This window comes from Dama dama, chromosome 15, assembly GCF_033118175.1.
Source record: "Dama dama isolate Ldn47 chromosome 15, ASM3311817v1, whole genome shotgun sequence".
Classification (NCBI taxonomy): domain Eukaryota; kingdom Metazoa; phylum Chordata; class Mammalia; order Artiodactyla; family Cervidae; genus Dama; species Dama dama.
Window position 1 is genome coordinate 96,772,458 of NC_083695.1, and position 26,363 is coordinate 96,798,820.

General features: G+C 56.4%; 1 protein-coding gene across 1 annotated transcript in view; it reads left to right on the forward strand.

The window, feature by feature from the left end:
- The first annotated feature begins 1,244 nt into the window (after positions 1 to 1,244).
- Positions 1,245 to 26,363, forward strand: part of KNDC1 (kinase non-catalytic C-lobe domain containing 1) — a 53,477-nt gene continuing 28,358 nt past the window's right edge. Inside the window, exons 1-9 of the mRNA XM_061161355.1 lie at positions 1,245 to 1,346; positions 6,600 to 6,798; positions 7,065 to 7,123; positions 15,957 to 16,103; positions 16,396 to 16,513; positions 17,640 to 18,307; positions 21,055 to 21,169; positions 21,855 to 21,926; positions 22,013 to 22,074. Of these exons, the coding sequence (XP_061017338.1) occupies positions 1,245 to 1,346; positions 6,600 to 6,798; positions 7,065 to 7,123; positions 15,957 to 16,103; positions 16,396 to 16,513; positions 17,640 to 18,307; positions 21,055 to 21,169; positions 21,855 to 21,926; positions 22,013 to 22,074 (1,542 nt within the window). The remainder of the gene's footprint in view (positions 1,347 to 6,599; positions 6,799 to 7,064; positions 7,124 to 15,956; positions 16,104 to 16,395; positions 16,514 to 17,639; positions 18,308 to 21,054; positions 21,170 to 21,854; positions 21,927 to 22,012; positions 22,075 to 26,363) is intronic.

Sequence of the window (26,363 nt, forward strand, 5' to 3'; positions counted from 1 at the left end):
GGGAGGGGAGCGCCCTGGATCTTTGCCTGGCTGGGGTCAGGGTGTCCTGCTCTTTGCCCAGCCACAGGTCCCAGCTTGGGGCAAGGCTGGCCCTGGTGCCGGGGAAACTGGCCAACAGAGACTAAGGGGGCGATGAAATGTCGGCCCGGAAGTCGCCAAATTGAGGGAGGGGTTGTCTGTCCCAGTTTCTTTTCCACAGCCGGCTGGCAAGGTCGGGATGAAGTTCTAAGTGTTGGTCCTACGTATCACCCACCGGACTAACTGAAGAAGCCGGCCAGCCAGAGCGCAGCTGATCACACGGGTCCCTTCCTGGTCTCCACCCTACTCGCGCTCCTGCCGTCCCCCCCCCCCCCCCACCCCCGGCGCCCCTCTCCCCGGAGTCCCCCCACCCTCCCCGGGAGCCTCTGCACCGCCACCCCACCCCCCACCCCCGCCCCCGCGCGGGGACTGCGGCAGCCCCGCCCTCGGCCGGTGGGGGCGGGAGCGGGGTACGGGCGGAAGGTGAGATACCCGCTTGCCAGCCTCCTTGGGGTGGACCACGAGCCCCGCTCCAGGTGGGCGCAGACCCCGCCGCAGCCTGCGGCGCACCGCTCAGGAACACCGGCCCCGCCCCCGAACGGCGCCCGCCGCGCACAGACCTCCAGCGCCCCCAGCACAGCCCCCGGAAACGGCCAACATCCCCGAGGGACAAAATCCCCAGAAGGCCCCTAGAGGCTCCAGGCGCTCCCAGCTGCCGGCCAAAGTGAGTACGGCCCTCCGAGCGCCCGGAGCCCTAGTCCGGCGTCCAGGTGTCCCCACCCCCGCCCTGCTCTGGAGACACTGCGGCAGCGCGCGGGCGGGGCGCCGGGGGCGGCGGGGCGGGGGCGCCGGGGGGGGGGGGCGCGGGCGCGTTGCCATGGCGGCCCGGTGCGTGTAGCAGCCCTGCGCGCGGAGCCAGCCCCGGAGCGCGGAGTCAGGCCGGGAGCGCGGAGCCAGCCCGGAGCGCAGGGCCAGCCCGGAGCGCGTAGCCGGCCCGGAGCGCAGGGCCAGCCCCCGAGCAGAGCCGGCCCGGCGCGCGGAGCCTGCCCGAAGCGCAGAACCAGCCGGGAGCGCGGAACCAGCCCGGCGCGCGGAGCCAGCCCCGGAGTAGAGCCGGCGGCCGGGGAGCCGGGGCCGCGGGCGGTTAGGACAGGCTGGGAGGGGCGCCGGCCGCGCGGACCTCGGGCGGCGGGGACGCTGCGGCTCCGGCGGCGGCGCGCCCAAGGATGCAGACCATGGACCGGGCCGCGGCGGCTTTTTATGAGGAGGACGGCAAGGACCTGGACTTCTACGACTTCGAGCCACTCCCCACTCTGCCAGAAGACGAGGTGAGCCCCTTCCCCCACCGGGGGGGACCCCCACCGCCCCCACCGCCCCCACCGAGGGGTTCGCAGAGAGACCCCCAGGCCCCCGGCCCCCGCGGGCCAGGTCCCAGCTGCAGGGGACCCCGCAGCTGTTCTCACCTCCCCTCCCCGCAGAGGGGCCAGGACCCCGCGCCACCGGACAGCAGCTGTGGGCCGTAGGTGCGGATGCCCTGCAGGGGTGGGCCCGGGGTTACAGATGTTGGGGGAATGAGCGCGAGGCGCTTTGGCCCCGGGCCCAGCCCGGTGTTCCCCTCGCCGCGGTCCTAGAAGGTGAGTGGGGCCTCTGGGCAGAAAGCCCAGTCAGGCCTGTTCGGAGCTGGTGGTGTGGGGGCTGGGGGCCCCGTAACCGATGACCGACTCAGGGCCTTCAATCAGGAGCCCAAGTCCTGAACCCCCAGCCGGATCCCCCGGGCTGGAGGCTGCCCCATGGGGCTTCTGGCCATTAACCCGGCCAAGCGCCTCTAGAGCCGGTTTGCCTGCAACCCTGTCGGAGAAGCTGCCCCTGGGCCTGGTTTTGTCGGGTAGCTCTGTAGGTCGGGGTCGAATGGAGACCCCATGGCCCTTGAAGAGGCCAGTCCTGGCCACAGGAGAGGTGGCGCCGGAGGGCTCAGCTGCTCCCCAGGCTTTGGGTCTTTGCAGAGCCCCCATCCCAGCACAGGCCCATCTGTGGGGTCTGCAGACCCACCCGCCGCCCTCCTGAACTGGAGGTTCACAGCAACCGTCGCTGCGGGCCTCGGGGCCCCTGCCCCCACCTGGCCCCTGCCCACATCCTTAGCCGAGCTGCTTCTGAGGACAGAGGGGCTCATGCCCTAGAAACAGTCTTTCAGAGTCTGTGGGGGCGGAGGGGCAGTGCCCGGGTTGGGGGGGGTGCCTCCCCACCCCACCCCCACCCGCCGTGGCCTGGATTTGGTGAGAGAGAGAGGGCTGCGGAGGGAACTGCAAGGGAATAAATAACTGTGGGTATCTCCATGGCTTTATGGCGGAGTGAAGGGTGCTCTCGGCACACAGCCTGCGGATGCTCCCGAGGGGGGGTTCCTAAAGCGTCTGCTGGAAGCCTCATGTCCCCCGAACCACCCTCCAGGCAGACACAGAACGTGGTTCTCCACGCGGCCTCTCTGCACCGACCGCCCCGTGCCTCCAGGGCCTCCTCTGTGACGGGTGCCCAGTAAACAGGGCAGGCAGAGTGGGGTTTGGACCCGCAGCCTCCACCCCGAGCCCGCCGTCCATCCCACTGCAGAGCCCTGACGCCCTCTGGTAGCTGCTGTAGCGCCCTGGGGATGGAGCAGCCCCCCGAGCCCAGTGTGTGGGCCAGGGGTCCCCGCTGTCCGTGGCCGTGACCTCCAGATGTCGTGGGAGGCCGCGGTGGTGGTCCATCCAGCAAGAAAGTCCGGACAACTGGCCCCTCTCGCCACAGCCTCTCCTGATGGGAGGCACTGCCCTGGGTGTGTTCTAAGCCGGGGGTTCTGTCACTGGGGCTCCAGCCGATGTCCTGTCCCTGCTCCAGACTCTGGTGCCTGCACACAGTGGGTGTGGTCCGTGTTAAAGGCTTTAAGTCCCCGCCAGTGACGTGGGACTGCCCACGACAGGACTTTGCTGTCAGAGCGATTCCCCAGAGCCGTCCGGTGTGAGAGGACGGAGGGCCGGGCTGCGAGAGCCCCTGGAGGGAACCGCGGGTGGGGATGCGCAGGAGACGTGGGCGTTCGATCCTCACACAGCTCACTGTATCAGCTGACTCCCGTGAGCAGGAGACCCCAGCAGGAGCCTCTGGGCGGTCCCTCCCCCACTGTGACCGCGGACAAAATCAAATTGCTGGTGAACATATAAAAACGTTCGACTTCATTAGACTCAGAGAACACAAGATACACAGCCGTGACTACCTTCCCGCCAGGGCCAGGTTGAGGACTAGAAAGCGGGCGGTGGCCGCTTGGTGGGGGGCGTGGGGTGGCAGGCCGCCCTCCCTGCAGGTGGGGGGCGTGGAGCAGACCGACCGCTTTGGAAAACAGTTAGGGGTCCGGTACTAGAGTGTGGGTGCCCCCCTGTCCCAGCAGCTTCTCTCTGGGCACCTGCCCTGGGGACCCATGGGAGACATGTGGGCATGAGAGCTCAGGGCCGGCCCCTCCCAGCCGAGTCCTGGCCCCTGGCCTCTGGCCACCAGCAGGCAGCGCCGCTGGGACCCGCAAAGGCCAGAGCAGAGCAGGCAGGGCCTCCTGGGAGGGGCAGACGTCAGCCACCAGGCGGCCCTGGTCTTCGGGGGCCTTGGCGGGGCAGGGTGTCCCGGTCCCAAGGCTCCCCTGAGGGAGTGTTCTTACTGGCCCCCCAAGTCCAGCAGGACGTCTGTCTCCCCGGCGCCTGTGGGTTGGGAGCTGGGCTGGGCCTGAGGGGTCTGCAGGCAGAGGAGCAGTGTTTGAAACGCACATAATGAAAAAAAAAAACACGCACCATGGCCCGTGGAGGGGTCCTGTGGCCCAGGCAGCTTGGCCCACGGCCCGCCCTGGAGGGACAGACGCCCCCGCTGGCCAGCACCTCTCTGTGACCGGCCGGTGGCAGGAGATGCCCGTCTGGGACCCAGCGTGGCACCAGGGGTGCTGCCTGGGGAGACTGCGTTCCCTGCCGCCCCTGCTCTCCTCCCAGCCGGGACAGACGCTGAGCCTCTGCCCACACAGCCGCCAGGGGGCCCGCTCGAACCGCCCCGGGAGGCCCGCCCGCAGCCCTAGCCCGTGGCCACCAGGCAGCGTCCTGCTGGGCAGTGCTGGCGGTGGGGAGCGAGCTCCCGCGGGGTTCTGGGGAACCTTCTAGACCGGCCCAGAAGGCTGGGTCTATACCCAGGACACGGAGCCAGTCCATCCGCCAGAGCCTCACCGGCTTGTCTGTTCCTAATGTGTCACTGTCGCCTGCCCCCACCGCCCACAAATGTCTGCCTTGGCCGTGATGCCCCTGCCAGCCTCCAAGCCCCACTGCCTTGGGTGTGGACGGGGGCCTGCTTGGCCCGAGGTTCAGGGTCTACGGGGTCCCTCGTCACGTGGCAGGACCTCCCCTGGGTGTGCCGGAACCTGCTTCAGCTGAATGCCGCCTCCCGCTGCAGTAGTGGGGTTTCGGGGGGTCTGAGACCATCCGCCTGGGGGGCCGGGCTCCGCTGAATGGAAGCACTGACTCCGGGCCTGTGGGAGTCACCCCACAGAGCCACACAGAGACCCCGCAGGGGCTCCCCCATCAGTGGGTGCAGGTCTCCGGCTTCCCTGAGGGTCTTCCCTGGGCAGGACAACAGAGGCCTGGCCCTGAGCCGGAAGCCATGCGCCTGCCCTGGGCACCTTTTCCTGGCAGCACGTCTGTCTGTGAGAGCAGGCGGGCCCGGTGCCCGCGTGGCCATGGCCAGTGAGAGTCAGCGAGGCCCCCACAGTGGCACCAGCTCAGACGCGTCCTCCTTAGAGCCAAGCCCACGGGGTCCTCGGGCTGTGGACTGTGCGTGTCTGTGTGCGTGTGCATGGGCCTCTTGGTGTGCGGGCATGCGTCTGTGGGCACATAGTGCCCGGCACTTCTCTAGCCAGGCCCTGCAACACCCCCTGGCGCTCGAGCTGTGAGTCCTCCCTGCCTGAGGCAAATGTGGACGATCTCGTACGGGAGAATCAGGTGCAGCCGGCAGGTTCGGAAGCTGAGGTTTCAGGTTCACTGTCTGCTGGCCCGGTCTGACCATGTGCTCCACTCTTTGCTCAGGATTCTCCTTTTAAGAAGCCCGTCCACCCTCCCGCAGGGTCCACACACTTCTGGAGCTTGGCGCGGGCGCCCCCCTTCTCTGGGAGCCATGAGCCCTGTGGCCGTCTTGTCCTCACCCACCTTAACGCCACGCCCAACAGAAAGAGGAGGGCAGGTCCCGGAGGAGGCACCGAGCCCCTCCCTGAGCTGAGAAGGTTGTGGACGGTGGGAGAAGCCAAGTCACCCGAGCAGACCTGCCCCATCCGCCTCCGTCCCCCAGCACTGCACGCGCACCGCTACCCAGCCTTCCCTTTTGGCCGTGGCTCTGGGGACCCAGTGCAGGGAGGGAAAGTTTACAGGCAGGAGGTGGAGGCTCCTTTCAGGACCTGAGCTTGGCTGCACCTGAGAACACCCTGCACGCTGGGGGCGGGGCATTGGAGGCTGGAGGCAGAAGCTTGGTAGGGATAGGAAGCTGGGGACCTCTCTTCTGTACCACACTACTCAGCCCTGCTCCCCACCCCCCTCACCCCTGCTCCCCACCCCACTCACCCCTACTCCCCACCCCTGCTCTCCACCCCACTCACCCCTGCTCCCCACCCCCACTCACCCCTACTCCCCACCCCTACTCTCCACCCCACTCACCCCTGCTCCCCACCCCCACTCACCCCTACTCCCCACCCCCACTCACCCTCGCTCCCCACCCTACTCAGCCCTACTCCCCACCCCCACTCACCTCTATTCCCCATCCCTATTCTCCACCCCACTCACCCTTACTCCCCACCCCTACTCTCTACCCCACTCACCCCTGCTCCCCACCCCCACTCACCCCTACTCTCCACCCCCACTCACCCCTGCTCCCCACCCCACTCACCCCTGCTCCCCACCCCTACTCTCCACCCCACTCACCCCTGCTCCCCACCCCCACTCACCCCTGCTCCCCACCCCACTCACCCCTGCTCCCCACCCCCACTCACTCCGCTCTCCACTCCCACTCTGAGGCTGGGTGTCCAGGCCCTTTCCTGACCACTGCCCGCATGCTCCCCCCTCAGCTCCCAGTCTGGCTCCCTCTGTGCCCCCTCCTCTCTTTGGGTGGGTGGTGTGTGAACACAGACTCACAGGGCTGACCAGGGCATCAAACAATGGCCCGGAAGAGGGCGGTGAGGTGCAGGGGGTCTGATGTGTGCGCCTGTGTACTGTGAGGCCTGCTCGTGCAGGTGTGACTTGTGTGGACACGTGTGGGCACAGGCTTGTGGATGTGCATGTTTTGCATGCCTGTGCCTCTGATAACTAAGTAAATGTGTGCGAGGTGTGTGTGTGTGTAGGGGGACAGCATGTGGCTGTGCATGCACACACGCACGACAGTGGTTAGTGTGTTGGGTGCACACACGTGAGTGCATGTGTGAGTGAGTGTGGGTGCCAGGACCACAGCTGCGTCAGATCCAGACGTGGAGGCAGTCACGGGGTCTCGTCCCTAGGCCCCCCGCCCTTCTGCTGGCGCCCGGGGCTCAGCCCAGGCTGTCTCGGCAGGAGAATGTGTCCCTGGCCGACATCCTCTCCCTGCGGGACAGCGGCCTGAGTGAGCAGGAGGCCTGGGCCGTGTGCCTGGAGTGCAGCCTGGCGATGCGGAGCGTTGCCCACTCGGCCATCTTCCAGACCCTGTGCATCACGCCCGACACGCTGGCCTTCAACACCAGCGGGAACGTGTGCTTCATGGAGCAGCTCAGCGGTGAGGCCCACGCGGGAACATGAGCACAGAGGTGCCTGCGGGGGTGCGGGCCCTGCCCTGGGCACTGTGGTCTGGAGCTGGGTTTCCACAGCAACCTGCCTGGGCCTGGGTGAGGGGAGGCAGGGGGGCTGGGTCCCGCTGGTGGGTAGTCCTGGCTAGGCCCCAGGTGCACGCAGCCCCCCATCCAGGAAGAGCCTGGTGGCCCGTCTCACCTGACGTGTGTTGGTGGGTCACCGTGTGAATGGCACCTTCTCTTCCCTCCCCAGATGACCCTGAGGGAGCTTTTGTGCCCCCAGAGTTCGACGTGACGGGGAACACCTTTGAGGTAAGTGGCAGCGAGGAGGCCAGCACCTGGCCCCCTCCGAGAGCGGCGGGGTCTCCCCCCCGAGGGGCTGCCTGGGGCACTCACTCCACGGCTGGGCTCCGGCGACCTCGTGCATCTGGCCGCCGGCTCCTCACTGCGCGTTGTTGTCACTCCTCACTGGCATGTTGTCTGAGTGTGAATTGACTATATTTAAGATGTTAAAAGCACCTAAAATTACCAGTGGTGGCTGGCAGGAGTCACAGCTCCTCTAAAGGACTGGCGGGGGCTGCTCGTGGGAGGCTTGTGGCCTGGAGAATCCCCCCCACCCCCGGAGTGTGAGCCACGGCCACACCAGGGACACCCGGGCCAAGGTCACCGAGGCCGCCGGGCCCCGCCCAGTGAAGTGAACCCCTGGGCGCCCCCAGTGCAGCGAGGCAGGCGGAGACCTAGAGGGCAAGGGCCCACCTGTGCCAGTTTCGCTCCCTGAAAAGAGCCTGCCGCTGCATCTCAGCTCCTGGGACTTCCCTTTCTGCGCTGGGTGTCACATCCTTCGTTGGGCAGGGGTGAGGGCCTGCTGGGGTCGGTGCTGCTCAGCGCAGCTTCGGAGTGTCCAGCACGAGCTCCCAGCCTGGTCACTGCAGAGCCGGGAGGACCCAGGGGCACGCTCCCCCAGCTGGAAGAGACCAGCACCTCCACAGGGTGGCCCCGGACGATGGTCGATGGTCATGTAGGTGGGGTCGTGTAGGTGGGGTGGGGCCTGCCCGCGGGCGGGCCCATCTCTCTCCAGCTCTCTCCAGCTCTTCTCCACTTTTCTCCCCGTATTTTCCTCCATTTTGTCAGGATTGCAAATGTCGTGTTGACTGTGGAATGTGACATCTCACTTCCTTGAGGCAGCAGTTCTCAAACTCTTTGGTTCTTGGAACCCTAATACTCCTAAAAATCAAGTATCCAAAGAGCTTCGTGTATACACCAGACAGTACTCACTGTGTTACAGATAAAATGGAGAAATGCGGAAAAAGTCCACCTACTAACTCATTTAATAATAACGATCATAAACCCATTCAATGTTAACACGTATATGTTCATGAAAAGTGACAGTATTCTCACCCACAAAAACAGTGAGGACAGTGGCATTGTTTCCGTGTTTGTAACCCTCCTGAAGGCCCAGCTCCGCGGAGGCCCGGCTCTCACCGCGGCGTCTGCAGTCAGTCTGCCGTGCCGGCGCCCGGCCCACAGCCCTGGGAGCCCCGCAGCCTTCCGCTGTGAAGCTGTGTGGCCTCTGGAACCATGCTTTGAGAAAAGCTGCCTGAAGGCATCCTCTGATGGAAAAAAAAGAAAAAGTTTATCAGTCCATCTTTTTTTAGAAACTTTTTTCCTGGATTTATTCATTTATTCATTTATTTATTGCGCCGAGTCTTCCTTGCCTTGTGCCGGCTTTCTCTAGGTGCGCAGGCTTCTCACTGCAGTGGCTTTTCTCGTTGCCACGCACAGGCTCCAGGTGCGTGGGCTCCGTCGCCGTAGCTCGCAGGCTGGGGGAGTGCAGGCTCAGTCGCCAAGGGCCCGGGGGAGTGCGGGCTCAGTAGCTGTGGCTTCCGGCTGCAGAACTCGAGCTCACTAGTGGCGGTACACGGTACACGGGCTTAGTCGCTCTCCGGATATGGAGTCTTCCCAGCCCAGGGGTCAAACCCATGTCCCCTGCATTGGCAGGTGGATTCTTAGCCACTGTACCACCAAGGGAGCCCTGTCATTTATAATAGAGTCAAATTATTGGTGTTCTTGACTTAAAAAAATGCACAATGTGAGAGCTGCGAGTTAAGTTTTATTTAGGACAAAATGAGACGATAGCCCAGGAGACAGCATTTCAGATATGTCTAAGAAATTGCTCCAAAGGGGCGGGGGAGGTCAGTACGCATGTGATTTGGTGATGGGGGCGTGGCATGGGCGCGTGCTCAACCGTTCAGTCGTGTCCGACTCTGTGACCCTGTGGACCGGGTCCCCCAGGCTCCTCTGTCCGTGGGATTCTCCAGGCAGGAATACCAGAGCGGGTAGTCATTTCCTCCTCCAGGGGATCTTCCCGACCCAGGGATGGAACCCGTGTCTCTTGCTTTTCCTGCATTGGCAGGCAGATTCTTTACCACTGCACCACCTATGTGTAGTCAAGCTCCTGTTCTTTTTTTTAATTTTTTAGATGTTATTATTTCTTTATGTATTCATCAGACGTGCAGGCTTTTCACTAGTTGTGGCCAGCAGGAGCTGCTCTCTCGTTGCAGTCTGCGGGCTCCTCACTGCAGGGTCTTTTGCTGCAGAGCACCAGCTCTAGGGCGGCGGGCTCAGCCGCTGCAGCCCCCAGGCCCCAGTGCACAGGCCCCGAAGTCGTGGCTCACGGGCTTCGTTGTCCCTCCGCCTGCGCACTCTTCTTGAAGCAAGGATCGAGTTCGTGTCTCCTGCATCAGCAGGCAGGTTCTTCACCGCTGAGCCACCCGGGAAGCCCAAGCACATATCCTTGCAGCAGGTCTGCTGGTCACAGGGAGCAGACTCACCGTGCAAGATTTCAGTGCTTTTCTAGAAATGAGAGGATGCAGAAACTGGGCTCATAAAATTGGGTCCTGCCGGCATCTAAGTGTCTGAAGACCTGTCCTGCCAGTTTCCCCAGAGCAGGGGCCTCACTCCTGCTGTCCACCCCGAGCTCCTTCAGGAGTGTTGACGGTCGGCAGCTGCAGCGGTGCCTGATTTAATCCTTGTAGAGGTGGACGGCAGGTGCCGGTTTGTAGTTGACAGTGTTTTCTCTGTTAGTGGCTTGTTTTGTTTTTTGCTTTAAGAAACCTTCCCAACCTCAAGGTCCAACAGATATTTGCTGACATTTTCTACCAAGAGTTTTAAAGGTTTTGTTGTTCACATTAAACCCACCCGAGGTGGATTTTTTATGTAATGTGAGGCAAGGATCCAAGTTCATCTTTTTCTGTGTAGAAAAGTCTTTCCAGCTGTTTACTGGCTAGCCTTGGGCACACTCCAGCGAAGCCACATACACCCCAGTCCGGACAAAAGTGGGTCTACCTCCCAGACCTCTGCTCTAGTCCAGGAGGGTCTGCACCCTGCATTTATTAGCAATCCCAGCTCCACAAGGGAAAGGGCTCACTCCCTGTTCCTTTCAGAGGCATCCTGGCTGTTCTGAAGTCTTTCTTCTTCCACAGAGGGCTTGGATTTAGTATCAAGTTCCATGAAAAGCTCTGTTGGCATTTTGACTAGAATGGTCTGAATCTGTACCTCAGTTTGGGGAGAACTCAACCCTTATAGTATGTGGTCTCCTCTAGAAGCACATTATTCCTCTTCATTTATTTAGCTCTTATTTACTGTCTCAGTAACGGTTTAAAACCTCTCCTGTGTTTTACTTGAATGTCTTTTACTAGATTATTCTCAGGAACGAGATGCTTCTGATTTTATGTAAACGGATGGTCATCTCTGTAATCACATTTTTCTGCTTTTTGTGTCAGGTCTACAGAAGTGCAGTTCACTTTAACATCTTAATTTTATATCAGCCCTTGTGGTAAATTATTTAATTATTTCTGATAACGTTCTATTTAACTGATCAAAGTATTAGTCGCTCAGTCGTGTCCGACTCTTTGCAACCCCATGGACTGCGTGCAGCACACCAGGCTCCTCTGTCCATGGGATTCTCCAGGCAAGAATACTGGAGCAGGTAGCCATTCCCTTCTCCAGGGGATCTTCTTGACTCAGGGATCGAACCTGTGTCTCCTACGTTGCTGGCAGATTTTTTAGAGTCTGAGCACCAGGGAAGCTTCCCAGGCGGCTCAGTGGTGAAAAGTCTGCCTGCCGTTGATCGAGTCCCCAGCAGAAGGTGCCAGGCTGTGTTGCTGCCACGTCCGCTGCCCCAAGTGTCCTGGGTGGGCTGGAGCCGGGGTGAGCAGGGCAGTGATTCTCCCCCATCCTGAGAGCGCCTCCTACCTTCCCAGCAGGACGGCTTCTGCCTGAGGCCCCTGCAGAGGCATCGTGTTCTATTGTGCAGTGCTTCTGCACTTCCGAAATGATTATTAAGATGTCAGTATCTCCCAATTTATTTTCTAACATTAAATCAACCTTTCCGACTTAGAAATACCTAAATGGGCAGCATCCTGTGTTTTCTTTACGCCGTTGCGTTTGATCAACTGATGCCTGCTTTGCATCTCTGCATATTTTCAAGAGTGGCTGGTGGTTTTCCATTCTGTTGATGTTTCTGATGGCGTTGGCATCAGGAGTATCTTTGTCGTGTGCAAACGCCCCCGCTTCCTTTGCTGTGTTACAGCTTACATAAGAATGGAATGGACTGGTCCTTGAAAGTCTGGTCAGACTTAGGAAGCCATCTATTTCCTTGGAGCAAAGAGTTTTAATTGCTGCTCTATTTTTAATAATTATAGGACTTTTGAATTTCTTATTGACTCAGTTTTTGATAAACCACATATTTCTAAAAATTTACCCATTTTTATCTGTGTTTATAAAGTTGCAGGGGGCATTCTTTCTTAATGAATGCCTTATTCTAGGTGTCCCATTCCACTCCTTGGATGATTTATCTGTGCCTTCTCTTACCAGTCTTGCGGGAAGGAGTACATCCCTTCTATATCCAATATTTTGTTAGTTTTGTCAACAGAAATAATAACAATCCATAATAGAAATGCAAAGACTGCTATTTGAGCCAAACAGAGGACTGCAGCCTGAAAGACACAGAGTTAAGAAGCACCTGCATCGTGTCCCCAGAATACAAAATGTGGAGGCTCTTAAAGGCAAAACCCACAAAATTACTTAAGTTGTCTGTCAAGAATTAGGGTTGAAGCTGCAAGAAGGAAGGGTGCTGGTTAAGCAGGATTTGTTGGGGTCTGAAATGGCTGCATAGTCCCAGGGGGAGGCTTGAGACCTAAGGTTGCAGGTGGCAGCTGCTGGCAGATACTGTTTTGAGAACAGCTGGTGGTGTCCCTGAGTCTAATAGCAGCATCCTGAAATCCAAGTTCTCAGGGATGCAGGAATGTGTCTGAACCCTCAGCCACCTGGATCCACCCTGGATGCCTGAACCACAGCAACTCCATTCTGATTTTTAAAGGCATCCTCTTCTCTAATGGTTAAAGCAGTCGTACGATGTGTGTTCAACAGCCCATAAATCAAGCTGCTGTAGATGAATGAATAACGAAGATGTAGGGATGTCCCTGTGGTCCAGTGGTTAGGACTCAGCACTTTGACTGCTGTGACCTAGGTTCATCCCTGGTTTGGGAACTGAGACCCTTCAAGCCTCATGGCATGGCCAAAAAAGAAAAGAAAGTGATGTGGTGCGTATATACAACAGAATACTACTCAGTCATGAAGAAGAATGAAATAATGTCCTTTGCAGAAACATGAATGGACCCAGAGATGATCATACTAAGTGAAGTAAGTCAGAGAAAGACAAAGACCGTATGATAGCACTTACATGTGGAATATAAAATATGACACAGATGAACTTATCTACAAGACAGAAACAGGCTCATAGCCATAGAGATCGGACCTGTGGTTACCAAAAGGGAGGGAAAGAGTGGCAGTTTGGGGTTAGTGGATGCAAACTGTTACGTATAAGGTGGTAAACAACAATGTCCTTCTGTGCAGCACAGGGAACCACATTCAATATCCTGTGATAAACCATAATGAAAAGGACTTTTTTGAAGTATATATATATATGCATGAATGAGTCACGTTGCTGCACAGCGGAAGTTAACACATTATAAATCAATTGTACTTCAATAAAATAAATTGTTTAAAAACGCAGGCTTCTCTGGTCAGCACAAAGTTCAAGCCAAACCATGTGTGAGCCGGAGCGACCTCCCCTACAGGGAAGTTTCTCCCATCAGCTTTTCAGAGAGCCCGCTTGCATCCTGCGATGCTTCCTGTCCCATCTGCTCCTCCATCGGTCCTGCTCTTCCGTTGCAGTCTCTTTCTTCTTGTGCTTGTTTCAAGTTAATGAGTCGGACACTCAGCTCATTAGTCTGAGCTCTTCTTCTTTCCTAATGTTAGGGTCAATGCCTAAAGCTAAGACTTTCCATCCAAACATGAATTTTGCCTAATAGCGTTTTCAGTATCATTCACTTCTAAGTGTTATGGCCAGGGATTGAACCCACATTACATTTCAAGGCAGATTCTGTAACCACTGGACCATCAGGGAAGCTCCTGATTGTCTTATTTCTTTTTTAGATATTTCATTGTTAATGTATAAAAATGTAACTGATTTATGTATGCTGATTTTGTATCCTGAAATTTTATTTCATTTGTTAATTAGTTCTAAAAGTTTCTTGATGAAATCTAAGATTTTCCAGATGTAAGATCATACCATGCACAGAGACAGTTTTATTTCTTCCCTTCTAGTTTGGATGCCTTTTATTTCTTTTTCTTGCCTAATCACTCTGGCTATCAACAACTTCCAGTGTGGAATTGTGAGAATGGGCATCCTTGTCTTGTTCTAAACTTAGAGAGAGTTCAGCGTTTCACTATTGGGTGTGATGTTAGCTGTGAGCTTGTCGTATATGGCCTTTGTTATGTTGAAGTACATCCCTTCCATACCCAATTTATTGCAAGTTCTTATCATGAAAAGATGCTGAATTTTTCCAAATGCTTTTTCTGCTTCTATTGAGATGATCATATGATTTTAACTTTTATTCTTTTAATATGGTGAATTACATTTATTGATTTGCCTATGTTGAACCATCTTTGCATCCCAGGGACAAATTCCAGTTGACCATGGCATACGATCTTCTAATGTACTTTTGAATTTAGTTTGCTAATATTTTGTTGAGGATTTTTACATCTGTATTCATCAGGGATGTTGGTCTGTAGTCTTCTTGTATTGCCTTATCTAACTGATGCCAGGGTAATGCTGGCCTCATAAAATGAGTTTGGGAGAGTTCCCTCTCATTTGATTTTTGGAAGAATTTGAGAAGGATTGGCATTAATTCTTCTCTAAATAAATGTTTGGAAAAAGTCACCAGTGAAGTCGTCTTGTCCTGGGCTTTTCTTTGTTGTGAGGTTTTTGATTTCTGATTCGATCTCCTTATTAGTAACGGTTCAGTTTATTTCTTCATGATTCAGTCTTAGTACACTGTATGTTTCTAGGGATGTATCCATTTTTTTCTAGGTTATCCAGTTTGGTGTATACCTAGTGGTCTCCTATGATGCTTTGTTTCTGTGGCATCACTTGTAGTATCTCCTCTCTCATTTCTGGTTTCACTTGCGTCCTCTCTTGTTTCCCTGGTCAGTCTAGCTAAGGGGTCCACAACCAAGCCAGAGGCGTGTCTGTTTCTCACCTGAGGAACAGGTGGGCAGGACCCCTGCCAGGTCCCTTGGCAAATGTTGCCGGATCCCACAGCTCCCACGGGGAACTTTGTCCACAGGTGAACCAAAGTGCTGCTGATGGTACAACCTAGAGACAGCCATCCTGCCCACATCCAAGTGTTTTATCTTGCATGACGCAGGTCCTCCCAAATTCTGCAGCATCAGTGCTGTTACACTAAAATCCCAACCATTCTGGGTTTCTTTTTTAAATGGGAATGGTGGAACTTTATATATAAACTTGACAAATGTGAAAATAATCTACCCCGGGGCGGGGGGAGATGGAGAGCAATTTGTCCTCAGGTGTGAGGATGCACTCTGAAGCTACCATGATTAAAAGAACACAGTCTGGACAGAGGGAGACACAAAGAGGAGGGGAGGCCAGCGCGCAGGCCCCGGGGAGCGAGGGCGGCAGGCTGAGGTTCAGGCCGGCAGAGGGTGGGCTCTTACTCAGCTGCGCTCGTGGCTCTCCACCAGGAGACAAACCCCCATCCCTGCAGTGCCCAGCAAAAAGACACATCCCAGGTGGGTCAGAGCTCGATGCTTCACAATTACAAATGTATTGGAAAAACACAGAAGTAGTTTTTATTGTCCCGGGCTAGGGAAGGTCCTCCAAGGGAGCCAATAAAAAAGAATTATCTCACTCATGAGCGAAGCTCCTTAGCAGCTGGCTAACCCTGAATGGCAAGCCCACTTGTAGGGCCTGAGCCTTTGTGAACGTGGTGTGGTTGCATGAAGACATCCACGTGAGGATGGTCACTGCAGTGGATGCAGAGGATGGTCACAGTAGCAGATTTCACAAATGAAAAATAAACAGTAGAATGTTTGAATGTCAAAGGCACATGAACAAAGTTAAAAGATCAGTGACAGAGAGAACATATATGTGACACAGAGACCAAGATGAACCCCTTCATGTGAAAAGGGAAAGTGTTCCTCAGTGGTGTCCGACTCTGCGACCCAGTGGACCATAGCCCGCCAGGGTCCTCTGTCCACGGGATTCTCCAGGCAAGAATACTGGAGTGGGTTGCCATGCCCTTCACCAGGGGATCTTCCTGACCCAGGAATCAAACACGCGTCTTTTGTGTCTCCTGCATTGGGAGGCAGATTCTTTACCATCTGAGCCGCCAGGAGTGCACCCAAAACAGGCAGCAGCTCAGCAGAGAAATAACGAAGTCCATGAGTGGGCACAGAGAGGAAAAGTCAGGGCGAGAATGGAGATGTCTTGGGGGCGGGGGATGGGGCGCGGAGCTGCCCTGGAAAGATCGGGGGGGGGGGGGGGGGTGCTCCTGGCCCGGAAGAGCAACACCGCGTGCGACAGGTGCTGTGCGTGGACCTGCGCGACCGCGACCCCACGGCCCCGCCCCCAGGTCCGCTCCACAGCCCCGCCCATGACGCCAGCCATGGCCCCCACAGCCCCGCCCATAGCCTCACTGCGTGGCCACGCCCACCACGGCCCCGCCCCCCAGGCCCGCCCAACGGCCCCACCCCCGGCCCCAGCGGGTCTTTGGTGCTGCAGGCTCACATCTACTCTCTGGGGGCCACGCTGAAGGCGGCCCTCGACTACGTGCCGGAGCCCGAGCCCCAGCCCAGGCTGAGCCAGGAGCTGGAGGCGCTGCTGGGCCAGATGCAGGCGGAGGACCCCGGGGACCGGCCCGACCTCCAGGTAAGCGCTCAGTCCTGCTCCGCTTCACCCCAGGAAATACCCTGAGCCCTGCGCCCTCGCACACCCGGCAAGCACGCGGGTACGCCACCACCCGGTCATCCGGGCTCCTGACTTACTCTGCACTTCGGCGATGAAGGGTGCGCCTTGTAACAGTCACGGGCGGGACAGAATCTGCGGGTTTGCGTAAGCGCCCCCAGCCCCGACCCGTGAGCCCAGAGCCTGGACGGCTTAGCGGGCGGGGGTGGGGGCCGCCCCGAGGCGGGGGCGCGGGCTGAGCGCCCGCCCGCCGCAGAGCATCATCGCGCTGTGTGAGGAGAAGATGCAGCTCACGTCGTCCTGCCGCCTGTGCCGGAGCCTGTCGGCCGCCGGGAGGAGGGTGCTCTCCATTGAGTCCTTCGCGGCGTTGCAAGGTAAGCACACCCGCCAGCCCGCCAGCACGCGTGCCCAGGCACTACCGCGCACGCAGCCGTGCACATGCGGGTGTGCACACGTCAGCACCAGCGTACTCACCGTGGAAGCACCCACACTCACATGCACGCGCATCCAAACAGATCACATGTGCCCCACCCCAGCACACACAGAAACATGCGTGTCTGTGCAAACTCGGACACACTTATTTAGACCACTCAGCAGGCACAGCCCCGCACACACGCAGCGCACACCCACAAGCTCACACACGCACACACACACACACCCAAGCAGAGGTGAGAGTCAGGTCATCTGGGAAGTGGGTGCCCAGGACCCTCACCTCTGTCCTGCTCGTGGGCCTTGGGGCCGTGGACCCAGCGCCGTGCTCTGGCGCCCACCTGGTTCCTGCCGCACACGCTGTTGCTGAAGAATCTAGGATTTTCACGGCTCTGGGGTGTAATCTTGAGTGGCACTTTGAACTAGTGCCAGCGTCTGCTCTGCGCTGTGCTCGAAGCACGGAGCCAGGGAGGGCCCTGGGGGAGGCAGGGCCTCTGGGGGCGGCAGGGCCCCTCTCCCAGCCAAGCAGCAGCTTTTCCCACCAAGTCTGCGTTTGTGGCGCTGCAGTGGCACCGGGCCCGCTGGCGGTTCTAACAGCGGGGAGGCTTCGGGGCGGGGGCTGCAGGCCCCCAGGAGCAGGAGGGCGAGTGTCTCTAGAGCAGTTCACACAGACATGTGTGCGCCGAAGATTTTGCGTAAAGACGAGGCGGGACTAGGTTTAATTTATTCCTTTGGGGAGGATCGCTTGTGTAATTGTAATAGTAAAACGATGTGCTTTTTGGATGAAGTGATTAGACGCCTTAGGCAACGTTTCCCCCGCAGGAAGCTCATCCTGCGTGGGGGGGGGGGGGGGGGGCGGGGGCACCGTAGCCTTGGAGACTCATTAATTAGCCAGGATGGTGCGATTAAGGAGGCAGGCCAGGGCGTTTCTGGGCCAGTACCCCGGGGAGGGGGGGGGCGGTCCAGGGGTCCTGCAGCAATGCGTTCACTGGTGGCCGTGGGCAGGGGAGGCAGGGAGAGGCCCACCCAGGCCGCCGCCCTCCGCAGTGACTATGCCCTGCTCTCCGCTAGATGTCAGCGACATCACCTGGAGGGGGCGACTGGCTCCCAGAAGTGCAGGGCCCAAAAGGCAGCCGGGGGACCGTTCTGCTGACCCCGAGGCCATGCCTGCCCTGGAGGGCTGGCCCCCGAGTCCCGCCAGAGAAGGCCCGGAGCACCCCGGAACCCCGCCCTCCAAGGCTCTGCTGTCTTCCCCTGTGAAGAATGGAGAGAGCCCGGGTCAGGAGGGGCTGGCGCCCGAGGGGCTGGCCTGCCTTCTCCTGGATGTCCAGCGGCCCCCGGCTGACCTGGACAGGAGCCGCCTGAGAAAGGTTCGGACGCTCCCCCGGCTCCCGCCCGACGGCCCCGAGTCCAACGCCCTCTGCCTGTCGCTGACCAGCGTGAAAACCCAGCTGCCCGCATCGGAATTTTTCCCTCCAGACCCCAAGAAGGCCTTTCCAGAGGGGAAGCATGACCTTCCCAGCTTCCAGGCACAGCCTGCATCCAGACTGTGGCTGGAGCAAGCGCTCGAGCTCCGTCGCGAAGGGGACAAGCGGGTGGGCGGCGGCAGCCCCACGCGGGAAAGCCCCCCGCCTGGTTCCAAGGGCCCTCGAGATGCGGGTGGAGACCTAGGGACTCCGGAGCCTGACGAGGGGACTGCGACCGGAGCCGGGGAGCCCGACAGGGCAGCCACTGAGCAGGTGGGTGACCGGGTCCCACGTGCACTCACGGGCGCCCTCCGAGTGCTGGGCATTTACCCCAAGGAAGGAGGGCAGCCTCAGCTTCACTTAGGCTCAATCTCCAAGCTTTAAGACGGGGAACCAGGCACGCCTTTGCGGGGTTAGTTTTTCTCTCAAAGACGCACAGGGAGCAGTCTTTCCAGAAGGCCCAAGGGCTGTCTCTGGGCTCTGCTTTGCCAGTCTTGGAACTCAGGAGTGTTTCTAAGTTAGAAATTAAAAATGTAGGTTGAGGTTACTTACCTGTCAAGCTTGGTTGGAAAGGTGATAGTCGCTCAGTGTCCGACTCTGTGTGACCCCATGGACTGCAGCCCACCAGGCTCCTCTGTCCATGGGATTCTCCAGGCAAGAATACTGGAGTGGGTTGCCACTCCCTCCTCCAGGGAATCTTCCTGACCCAGGGATCAAACCTGGGTCTCCTGTGCTGCAGGTGGATTTTCTACCATCGGAGCCTCAGCAGCGTGCTGTGTTCTCCTACTGGGTTCTGAGCATCTGCCGTGACCAGGAGGCAGGGCCTCCTGGGGGTGGGGTCTCCGCAAGGAGGTGGGGTCTTCTAGGTGAAGGGCGGGGCTTCCCTAGGGTGGTGGTTGTAGCGGGAGTGAGGTGCAGCGATCTTCCAGACCTGGCGTGCATCCCTTCAGTCGTGTCCGACTCATTGCGACCCTACAAACGTAGCCCACCAGGCTCCTCTGGCCCTGGCACTCTCTCTTTATAAGCTGGGAAGGACAGAGGACTCCTTTAGAGCCAGTGTCCGGGAGGTTAGTGTGTTTTTAGCATGATCACGGGTGATCTGCAGGTGAGTGGCCTGCAGCAGCCATCAGCCCTCTTGTGGGCGAAAGTCTTGGCCCCAGGAAGTCACTCCCCCAAGGTGGGTCCCCGGGAACATCTCGGGACAAAGCCACTTGGGGGTCTGTGGCCCAAACACATGTGTGTCTGTGAGGCAGCGCTGTTTCCCCAGCCTCGTTCCACCACCTCTGCTGACCCAGGGCTTCCCTGCTGGCTCACACGATCAGAGTCTACCTGCAGTGTGGGAGACCCGGGTTCACTCCCTGGGTCGGGAAGATCCCCTGGAGAAGGAAATGGCAACCCACTCCAGTGTTCTGGCCTGGAGAATCCCATGGACGGAGAAGCCTGGTGGGCTACAGACCATGGAGTCCCAAAGAGTCATACACGACTGAGCAACTTCACTGCTGACCCAGAGGTTCAAGGGGAGGGCTGGCTGAGTTATATTTTTATTCCTATCCTGACAAGCACCTGAGGGTAATTTACATGAAAAATATGGTTACTTTAGAACGGAAATCTCTCCTAGAGACCCCAGCAGGCACTGACAAGCTGGCTGCTCCACGCACACTGTCCCACCGCCCCGCCCCACAGTGTCTGCCCACATGGCCACACTCGTGTACGCAGAGCCAGGCTCCGGGGTGAAAACCTCAGGCCTGAGGGGCCCCACTCCCCTTCAAATGCTCAACAGCCTCACGACAGCCTGCGTCCCAGATGGGTAAACGGAGGCTGGGGACCACGTGCGGAGGGTTGGTGGCATTGGGGCAGAGCTGATGGGGAGGCCAGCCATGGTCTCAGCTTTCCTGTCCCAAAGGCCTCCCGTGACTAGGCCCCAGACCTCTGTAGAGCACGTCCCAGTGGCAAAGCTGACTGCTCCAGCCCCACAAGCAGCAGGAGACTTGGGGAGCCCTGTGCCCCAGAACTCAGGCCGCTGGCCAGGCACAGCCTGGGTGAGGCAGGCGGGGAAGCTGCAGGACCAGCACGGCTGCACACTGGGCGTAGAGTGGGGTCCGGGAGCGGTGAAGCCACTACCTCCGGAACCTTCCTCTAAACACGCACGTCTGTGTCTGAGGGTGGCGGCTCGGCCTAGCTCCTCCTGTGGCCCCAAAGCAGAGAACTCCCTCCCAGCTGCACTCAGTCTTCTGATTCTGGGACTTTTATGGGGTCGGGGTTGCAAGGAAAGGGGGACACACGGAACATGAAATCACCGTCTTAACCATTTCAAGTGTGCAGGTCGGTGGCATTAGGTTCTCACACTGCTGTGTGGACATCACCACCACCACCTCTAGAACGTTCTCATCTTCCCAAACTGAAACTGCCCGCTTGGAGCATGGACCGCTGTTCCCCTCCCCCAGCCCTGACACCCTCCCATCTGCTTCCTGCCTCTGGCTGTGACCCCTCAGTCCGTGATGTGTGAGGAATCAACGTCCCTTTGCGGCTGGCGTGTCACTGACCTGTGTCCCCAGGCTTCATCTGCGTTGTCGCTGTGTCGGAATTCCCTTCCTCGTTGGGGCTCAGTGATGTCCCTCATGTGGATGGACCAATCATGCTTGTCTATTCATCGCCCAGAGGCACTTGGGCTCTTCCACTTCTCTGTTCTTGTGAATCATGCTGTTTTGAACATAGGTGTGCAACTCCATCTTCAAGACCCGCTTTTAAGTGGGATTGCCAGAGCAGATGGTAATTCCACGTCTGCTTCTCTGAGGGGCCTCCATGCAGTTTTTCCACACTGTTTCACATTTTGTGTTTCCGCTGGTCATGCACAGGGGTCTGGACTCTCCACTCGCACCCCCATACCTGCTGTGCAGACGCGGGGACTCCCCAGCCTGTCGTGTAAGGGGAGGGGGCACACCCACCGTGTTGGATGTGGTCCTTGCCCCGTAACCCCCTCCTAGGTGCCTGCACCCTGAATGCGACTCCCCCACCCCCAGGACGTCTCCCTGCAGGACCTCCTGACCAAGCTGGGCCGGCCCTTCAAGGAGTACGAGCTCTGGGCTCTGTCCCACGCGTGCCTCAGCACCCTGCGGACGCTCGGCCAGCACCCAGGTGACCCCCTCCGCGGGCCCTCGCCCGGCCACCCACCCCAGCGTGTCTGGCCCGGAACCGGGGGGCCGCGTGGCTTCCCTTGCCCATGTGTTGTGTGCACAGCCTGGGGCGGGCGGCCGTGTCCACCCTGTGAGCCGGGGGCAGCCTGGGGTGTCAGCTCTGGTCTCAGGACCGAGGGGGTCAGAGCACAGCTTAAAACGTGGGCCTTAGAGCAGGGACCCTGCGGCAGAGCTGGAGCCGTGTGGGGGGCTCAGCCATGCCCTCTCAGCAGGGCTGACTCTGTCCCCACTGGCCGGTGGGGAGTGGTCTTGGATGTTGTGATGGTGTGTGGTCCCCGAAGCTCAGCCCTGCCAGGCAGAGAGACGGTCTCTGGCCCCACTGTGGTTCTGGCACGTGATGGATGGGGCAGTTGCTGTGGTCTGGCTTCCACTGGCCCATGAGCCTCGGCTGCGGGGGCCGGCCCCCAGCCTCCCCTGAGGCCCCTCCCCGGCAGCACTCAGCGGGCGGCCCACGTTCCTCTGTCCCCCCTCTTCCCGCAGCACCTGCACCCCGGCAGCCGCCCTGCCTGGGGCCCCTGGAAGGCTGCATCCGGAGGGGAGGGCTGCCCCGCCCTGACCCCGGCTCTGCCGGCCCGCGAGGGCCCTGACCCGCCCTCCCCTCCGCCCCCCCCCCCCGCCCCCCGCAGCCTACCTGTGTCTGGACTCCGTGCTGGTGGCCGAGGACGGAGCTGTGTGTTTCGGGCCACCTCCTGCCAACGGTGCGTGAGCGGGCTCACCTGGGGCTGCACTAGCACCCACGGCCGGGCTGAGGAGGCTCAGCGGGGTTTGGGGTCTTCTCTCTCAGGCGCTTACAACGAGTTCTTCCTGGCTCCCGAGGTCGCAGAGCAGAAGCTGACGACTGAGAAGGTACCCAGCTCTTCCACCCCTCCCCACCCGTCCCCGTGGTGTCCACACCCCTCCCCTCGCCTCCCACACCCCCTCCCCCAACCTCCCACACCCTCCCGTGTCCTCCCACACCCCTTCCCCCGACCTCCCGCACCCCCTCCCCGTGGTACCCACACCTCCTCCCGAGAGCCTGGTGGGGAAAGGGGAGAGGACCGGCGCAGTGTGAGGACCATGGGGAGCTCAGGCGGCCCCCCTAGTGCAGCCCCTGGGTCGGGAGGCGCTGCGGGGCCGGGGAGCATCCACCTGGTCGGTGCCTCCCGGAAGGTGATGGGGTCACCCAGCCTGCACTTCTCCGTGGACCCCAGGACCCCACGGGTTTGCAAGGCACTTGTCAAACATACCCATTATTAAAAATTAACTTGTACAAACTTATAATCAAGTAAATTATGTTCAAAACCAAGGTAGAACTTCTGCTTCTGGGAGCATGGGGGAGGGGTTAGTTCCTGCCCCGGCCAAGCACACGGTTCCTAAAGCGGGAGTGGATGGCAGGCAGGTGGGAAGCAGAGGCTGCCCCGGGGGGTCCTTGGCCGGGAGCGGTGGTCCCGAGAGCCCAGGGGCACCTGCCTCACACGTGGAGGATGAAGGGCATCTCAGAAACCCCAGCGAGCACAGCTCAAGCGCAGGGGAAGCCCACACTCTGGAGCCAGAGCGGCAGGACAAGGGGAAGGCAGCCCACTCCGTCCGGGTGCTGGGAGAAGGCTGAGCAGCCAGCCTGTGACCCCCCGCCCTCCTGCCAGCGAGAAGGGCCCCCCCACAGCAGGGACGGTCTCCAAGGAGGCCTCAGGAAGAGCTGGGACTTGGCCATTGTCCACCTCCCGTCCAATAATCACTAAAAAATGAAATAGTTGTAAGTCAAACAAAGCATGTACAGGACTTGTATGCTGAAAACTTGAAAAGAAGTGAAGTCTCAACTCAGTAATCTAAGCTCGCACCTCAAGAACCAAGGAAATGAAGACTGAAATAGACCCAAAGCATAAAGAAGGAAACAGGGAACATGAGAGCAGAAGTCAATGAAATGAAAATGGAGAAACAGCAGAGGAGACCAAGGAGAAAAGGACCAGCTCTTGGAAAAGACCAATAAAACTAATAAACTTACTGATGGAGCAAAACGTGAAGGGAGGCACAAACTACCAACATCAGGAATGACTCAGGGGCCGTTCCCGGAGACCCTGCAGGCATCAAAAGGATAATGGAACACCACAGATGACTCCACACACATACATGCAACGCCTTAGATGGAATGGACCAATTCTTCAAAAGACATCAACTACCTCAACTCACCCATGATGAAATAGACCTTGAATAGTCCCGTAACTGCTGAGGTGATTGAATTTACATTTTTAAACTCTCAAAAATTAACTTCCAGGTTCAGATGGTTTTACCTGGGTGCTCTACTGAAAGTTTAAAGAAGAATTAATGCCAATTCTACAGTCTTTTCCAGGAAACAGAAGTGAACACTTCCCAAACCATTTTATGACGCTGTTATTACCCTGATGCCAAAACCAAAAATAATGCAACAAATATGCATATAGGTCAATATCCCTCATGAATATAAAGGCAAAAACCCTTAACAAAACATATGCAAATAGAATTCACTGATGTGTAAAAACAGTTACACACCATAACCAAGTGGGGTTATTCCAGGGATGTGAGTTCAGGGATATATGGTTCAGTGTTTGAAAACCAATCAGTGTGGCCCAACATATAACCAGCTGAAGAAGAGAAACCCCACGATCACATTAATTGATGCATAAAAAGAATTTGGCAAAATTTGACACCCATTTATTTTTTAAAAAAAAAGAAACCGAAAAATAGGAATAGAAGAAACTGCCTCAAAGAGCGTCTACCAAAAGAACCATACGGTTAGCACCATACTTGGTGGAAAGGCCACGGTCCAGAACAAAGTGAGGGTGCCCACTGACCACCCCATTCAACGTTGTGCTGGAAGTTCCAGCCACTACGATGATGCAAGAAAAGCAGGTGAGAAGCATAAACCCAGGAAGGAAGAAATAATACTGTCTGCAGATGACATGGTTGTGCACATAGAAACTTCAGAGGCATTGCAAAGAATCTACAAAAAAGAAAAAATAAAGCCTCCCAGAACTTAGAAGTGAGTTCTGAAAGATCACAGGATATACAATAAACATTCAAAGATCAATTGTATTTCTATATACTAGCAATAAACATGTGGACACTAAAATTAAAAACATAATATGTTTATAGTCAAAAAAGTGAAATACTTAGATGTAAATCAAACAAAGAATGTACAGCCTTTGTATGCTGAAGGCCCCCAAATGCTGATTTAAAAAAAATTAAAGAAAATTTTGGGATGGAGGGCTAGGCAAAGAGTTGTTAGACTTGACACCAACAGCACTATCCATAAATTTTTCCATAGAAGGAAAAGTGGGTAAATTGAACTTTTCATCAAAACTTAAAACTGGCAAAGTGACATTTTTTCCATGCGTGGAAGGCTGACTCAACAACTGAAAATCAATGTAATATATCACATAAACTAAACAAGAAAAATCATATGTTTGTATCAGTAGATACTAAGCTTTTGACAAAATTCAACACTCATTCATAATAAAAATTCCCAGAAAACTAGGAATAGAAGAAAATTTCTTCAACTTGATAAAGAATATCTACAAAAATAGCCAACAGATAATTAACAGTGAGACGCTAGATAATTTACTCCTAAGACTGGGGAAAAGGCAAGAATGTCCCTTCTCATCACTCCTATTCAATATCGTACATTGATTTTAGCCTTTCTACTGAGTGTGTGGTTGTAACTCATTGTTTTAACTTGCATTCCCCAAATGCCATATGAAGTAGAACATCTTTTACACATGTATAAATGTGTTCATCTACACGTGTACAGATTTGTAGTAGCTCAGGTAATGCAGCAATAAGACAAGAAAAGGAAATAAAGTGTATGTTGATTGAGAAAGAAGACTGTTTACAGCTGAGATGATTGAAATTATGTCAGAAAGTCCCAGATAATTAACAGAAATCTGGAACCAAGCAGTTATAGGAAGATTGCAGGGTAGAAGAGGAATGATACAAACATCACTTGCTTTCCTTTTTATCAGCAATGAACAATTAGCATTTGAAATTTAAAAAACAATACCATTTATGCTAGCACGACAAAAATCACTTATGTATAAATATGTCTATGAGAAGGGCTTCCCAGGTGTCACTAGTAGTAAAGACCTTGCCTGCCGATGCAGGAGATGTAAAAGACACGGGTTCAATTGCTGGGTGGGAAAAATACTCTTGAGGAGGGCATGGCAACCCACTCCAGTCTTCTTGCCTGGACAATCCCATGGACAAAGGAGCCTGGCAGCCTACAGTCCATAGGATCACAAAGAGTCAGATGCGCTGAAGCGACTTAGTATGCATGCATGTGTATAAGAAACATATAAGGAAAACTACAAAACTAATATGAAAGAAACCAAAAAAGAACTAAAAAAATGGAAAGGTAGCCCATGTGCACAGATTGAAAGATCAATGTTATTACCGTGTCAGTTCTTCCCAGTTTGATCTACAGATCCAAAAAGTATTTTGTAGCTATTGGTTTATATGAAGAAACAGGAGGCCGAGAATATCGGACACAATATTGAAAAAGAACAGTCAGAGGCCTCACGTCACCCAGTTCTAAAACTGATTGTAAGCGACAGTAATCAAGTGTGGCCTTGGCAAAAGGAAAGACGAATAATAATGGAACAAATAAATGGAACAAGACTGCCCAGAAACACCCTTACAAATACAGTCAATTGGTCTCCAGCAAAACAGCAAAGGCAATGCTAGAGAAACAATGGTCTTCTCAACAAGTGGTGCTAGAACAGGACATCCACATGCAAAAAAATCTTTACACAGACCTTGCACTTTTCACAAAAATTAACTCAAAATGAATCATAGACCTCGAAGCTATAAAACCTCTAGAAGGCAATGAAGGAGAAAATCTAGACAAAACGTTAGACAAAATCTAAGCAAAGATTTAGAAACAAAACCAAAGGCATGATCTATGAAAGAAACAATCCATGTTAGACTTCATCAAAATTAGATGCTTCTGCTCCATAAAAGATGTAGTTAAGAGAATGAGAAGTCAGGCCGCAGATGGGAGAAAAACCGATGTCTGACAAAGGACCTGCATCCCAAATATGCTAAGAACTCTTAAAAGTCAACAACAGAGAGCCTGAAGAAGTATGGACAGAGGTTCTTAAAATTGTACAAAAGCCAGTGATCAAAAC